General features: G+C 40.7%; 1 protein-coding gene across 3 annotated transcripts in view; it reads left to right on the top strand.

Annotated features, from left to right (window-relative positions):
- Positions 1 to 4,161, top strand: part of dnajb5 (DnaJ heat shock protein family (Hsp40) member B5) — a 15,515-nt gene extending 11,354 nt beyond the window's left edge. For all 3 annotated transcript variants that reach the window (XM_008418797.2, XM_008418796.2, XM_008418795.2), the window contains exon 4: positions 1,104 to 4,161. In XM_008418797.2, coding sequence (XP_008417019.1) covers positions 1,104 to 1,337 — 234 coding nt within the window. In that variant the 3' untranslated portion in view covers positions 1,338 to 4,161. The remainder of the gene's footprint in view (positions 1 to 1,103) is intronic.
- The last annotated feature ends 215 nt before the right edge of the window (positions 4,162 to 4,376 follow it).

Below are 4,376 nucleotides of genomic sequence, written 5' to 3'. Positions count from 1 at the left end.
TATATAAAATAATTTTTTTTGTCAATCCAGTTCCTCTCTGTACAATCCAGTCATATAGTCAGATTCAGATGTCATTTTTTTACCAATACTATTAAACTTAATTATGACAATTATTATATTAATTGGTAAAAAGAAATACTTTAAAAATTAAAAATCTTGTACTTATTATTTTGTTAATCTTAGAATTAGTCTGTATTTTTACATATACATTTCAAAGTTGCTATTTTGTTTATTTACTCTTAACTCTCCTGACCCGAACCTTTCGGATTTGTAACTGTGTCCTCATCTCCATCTGTGTCTTTTAACACCTTCCTTTTTTTATTTTACTGCTTTTCTTTGTAGCAGTTGCTTCTAAGTGTTACATAAAGTCTGTTGTTCATTCAGCTATTCAGTCACACAGTTAAAAATAGTTGTTTCTGTTCAGCCTTATTATCCCGAAAGATGCCCACCACAAAGCCTGTGAAGTCGTTAAAACCCACATCTATGGATTCATGGTACATTGTGATAAGGAGGTTATGCTTATGTGTGTGAGTGTGTGTGTGTGTGTGTGCGTGTGTGTGGGGGGGTGTACGTGTGCGTGTGTGTGTGTGTGTGTGTGTGTGTGTGTGTGTGTGTGTGTGTGTGTGTGTGTGTGTGTGTGTGCATGCACCGCCAGGCATGACTGTGTGGATCTGACAAGCCCTCCAACTATTCACGAGCTCAGCCGATTCCTGCCTCACTTCATTAGTCCAAGATATGAGGGTGCTGCTAAAATTAGTCCCCAGTGCAACGCTGACACACTTGTGCACTCACACAAAACACAAAGACCTGAAAACTTTTCCGATGCCAAGATCCTAATGTTCTTTTCCAGAGGCGGTTCTCCAGACCCGGCAGAGCTGTAGTCCAAGCTAAGTGATCTTTAAAGAGGAACACTCTCCGTTTTCCACACACACAGCACAGAAAACACAGCAGCATGATGTTTTGTTTTGGGGGTTGGATGAGGGGGAGGGAGATAAACTCCAGTTTTACCTCATGGAAACATTAGGTCATTAGGATATTCATGGCTCTGGAATTTCTTTCTTTCTATAGACTTTAACCCTCTGTGTTTCCTCTCTCTTTTCCAGGCGCTGTGTGGCTGCACTGTTAGTATTCCCACGCTGGAAAACCGCGTCATTTCGCTCCCTTGCCACGACATCATCAAGCCAGGAACGTTGAAGCGGGTCAGGGGGGAAGGTCTGCCTTTCCCCAAGAACCCGTCGCAGCGCGGTGACCTCATCGTGGAGTTTTCTGTCCGCTTTCCTGACAGGATCCCCCCACAGTCCCGAGAGATTATCAGACAGCACCTCCCCCAGTCGTAGGAAGACCCCTCTGAGCCCTCCACCGGCAAATAAAACTACCCGTCATACAACCTCATCTACTCCTCCCATATATGGTAATGTCCTGTGTTGATGATGCACACAACATCTTAGAAGGACAGACAAAGACTGGCAGGATCAGGATTTAATTTAGCTTTGTATGTGCTGTCTTTTGGTCTAAGCACACACACACACACACACACACCCACGCACGCACATACACACACACACACACACACACACACACACACGAGTCCCCAGACAGTGAAGCGGTGCTGAGGCTGGGCTGTGCACAATTGTGGCTTCTACCCGACCTTCTTTTCTGAACTGTTTTTTACCAATTTATCAATGGTTTTATAAGCTCTCCTCCTCTCCAATCCTTGTCTTTTTGTGAAAAGGATGAAGTTTGAGATATTTTTTTAAAAGAAATGTTTAATTAGGATTTTTTGTTGTTGTTGTTGTTATTTTTACCTCAAGTGTACCAGCAGCTTGAGTGTTTTCAGAACATAGTCTAGTTTTAACAGAACTCCACCTTGACTTGGACTCCATGCTAAAGAAACATAGATTTTAAGTCTGTAGGCTCATTAGTGTGGTCGACCTTCCCCAAACAAGTAGACATCTGCTAGGCCAAATTTCACATGAAGTTCCACATCGCATTGCAGTTCAGACTTGGCATGGGCCGGTTTCTGGTCTCAAGGTATTCCGAGGTTTTTAAAGGTTACGGTTTCAAAACCCCCAAACCTTTCCCGTCATACTGATTGTACTGTTTAATGTCATTTTATAGAGGTATATGAGAAAATACTGGCGTTAAAAGCTACTTTTTCTATCTGTTTGAAGCACAGAATAAAACAGAGTTGCTGTTCCCTTGTTTGTTGCTGTGCACTGCTGGTCAGCTGCTTGAAAGTATGCTACTACTGTTTTTTTTATTGCTGAAAAGAAAGAAACGTTCAGCTATCTGGATGCAGTTTCGGTATAACACAGAATGTCATCATATGAAAACTATAAGGGCGTCATTTATTATTCTTATGAATCTGTTAGACTGTTTTAAAACTGCATCTGGTGAGCTTCAGCATGTCACAATCAACTACTTGCCCATAGAATCAGCAATGTATCATGATTATGGCATCTAGAGCAGGAGTCCCCAAGTCTAGATTCATCCCTTCTCCAACACACCTGAATCAAATATGGATGGAGCTGGATGGCCTCTTCTGCATGTCATCAAGTTCCAGAGGCCTAATAATGAGCCATTCATTTGATTCAGGTGTTTTGAATCAGGGATTCGTGTATAAGTTTTACTACCTTTGCTCATGACGACATTTAACACTATGGCATGCAGAATTTGGTTGCCAGACAAGCAGAGCTGCTGTGGATGTTTTTGGTCCAACAGGACGTTTTTCCTGTTTTTATCCCAACACAGTCTGTTTTGCTAAGGAATTGACAAGAACAGCGACTCAGATAGCGACCATAACAACATCACTTTATATCACACTGTAAGCTATACAGTTGCTTCATTCATGTCAGCATGCTGGATGCTTGAAAATGAAAGTGAAACTGATGACAGGACCTACTTTCCGAGTAATTCTGTTAAATGTTTTCTGACCATCACCTTTTATTCCAACATAGTCTGTTGATCCTAAAATATAAGAACAGATGGTGACATTCTGGGAGCAATAACATACGCAGAACACTGTGATTGCACATCGTTGATTCCAAAACACTCGCAATACCCACAATGGGAAACCATTTTTACACAAATACCCTTCATTTCAACATGTTTATATCCACATAATGCACTTTTCAATATGAATCAGCACGAGAACAACTATAGTTATTTGTCCTTTTAGACCTAAGATGTTACCTTTAGCCTGCATGTCATCTGTTTTTGTCATGGCTGTGAAATCAGCTTGTGAAAAACCCGCAGCTCAGAGAAATGATCCCAAAACGTCTCATACAAATAATCATCAACCCCTGATTAAGAAGCAGAACAACAAAAAGCAATATTTTGCATAATAAGCACGGTTACTTAAAAAAAAAACACTTGTCACATCTTTATTTTGCATTTAGTTTAATTTTATGTAAGACAACCAATTTACCAATAAATAAATTAAATAAATAACTTTTCCTATAATAACATGTACCAGCATTTAGAAGCAATGCGGCTATTTTTTCCGATTCAAATGAAAACAATTAGATTACATCATGCATTTTGGTCTTAAGCTTTTCGCGTAATTATCATTTGGCCCAAATTTGTCATACAATGAGGATTACGCACCGGCCCATGCCTAGTTCACATTAGCCCATCTTGGTTGAATTGAAACGACAATCACAACCTGCAACTGCAGCGGGAGCTTTGATAACAATCTGCTTGCAACAAAGGGTGCTTTCCTTCACGCCAAGCTGCTCATCGCCGATTAGCTGGCTCACTTTCTAAGGGACATACAGGTGCCTTAGCCCAGTGTCAAACCAGTAACACAGGCCACACTGTAATTTATACAAAAAGCCATGAGTGCACAACAGATGATGCCCTATGCTGTGTTAGACTTTACCATCTGGCGGTGGTAAAACTGCAAGTAAGCAATGTAAAGTTTATAAAGTACTGTAAGTAAGCCAAAATGCTTTTAGGGAGCAATTTGATTTTTTTTGTAAGTAATTTAAAGCAAAGTGCCAAACAAGTAGAGGTGGGATTTTCCCCGAGGGACTAAATGGCGGTTAGTCTGACAGCCCCCTGCTTTGTTGTGTATTATATCTTTGTTCTCTTGTGGCTTTTGAAGGCCATGTATTGGTGCTAAAGTGAGCAGTGCCACCAATAAACCACACTGCTTTGTGATTTGATGAGGCTTCTGTGTTTTATACGTGTACAGCTAGTAGAACACCCTGTTTTAGGAACCAGGCCTTGAAGCAGATGATCTCTTTCTCAACAGCAGGGGGCGCTGAAACCCGTTGAGCTCCTCCTCATTTTGTACTTTACATCAGTGATGTAAAAGACAGAGATGTTTATATGAGCATGAGTTATGCAGGACGTTCATGTTGGTCTTACATATA

The sequence above is a fragment of the Poecilia reticulata genome, linkage group LG9 (assembly GCF_000633615.1).
Source record: "Poecilia reticulata strain Guanapo linkage group LG9, Guppy_female_1.0+MT, whole genome shotgun sequence".
Classification (NCBI taxonomy): domain Eukaryota; kingdom Metazoa; phylum Chordata; class Actinopteri; order Cyprinodontiformes; family Poeciliidae; genus Poecilia; species Poecilia reticulata.
This window is presented reverse-complemented; position numbering and strand designations above follow the sequence as displayed.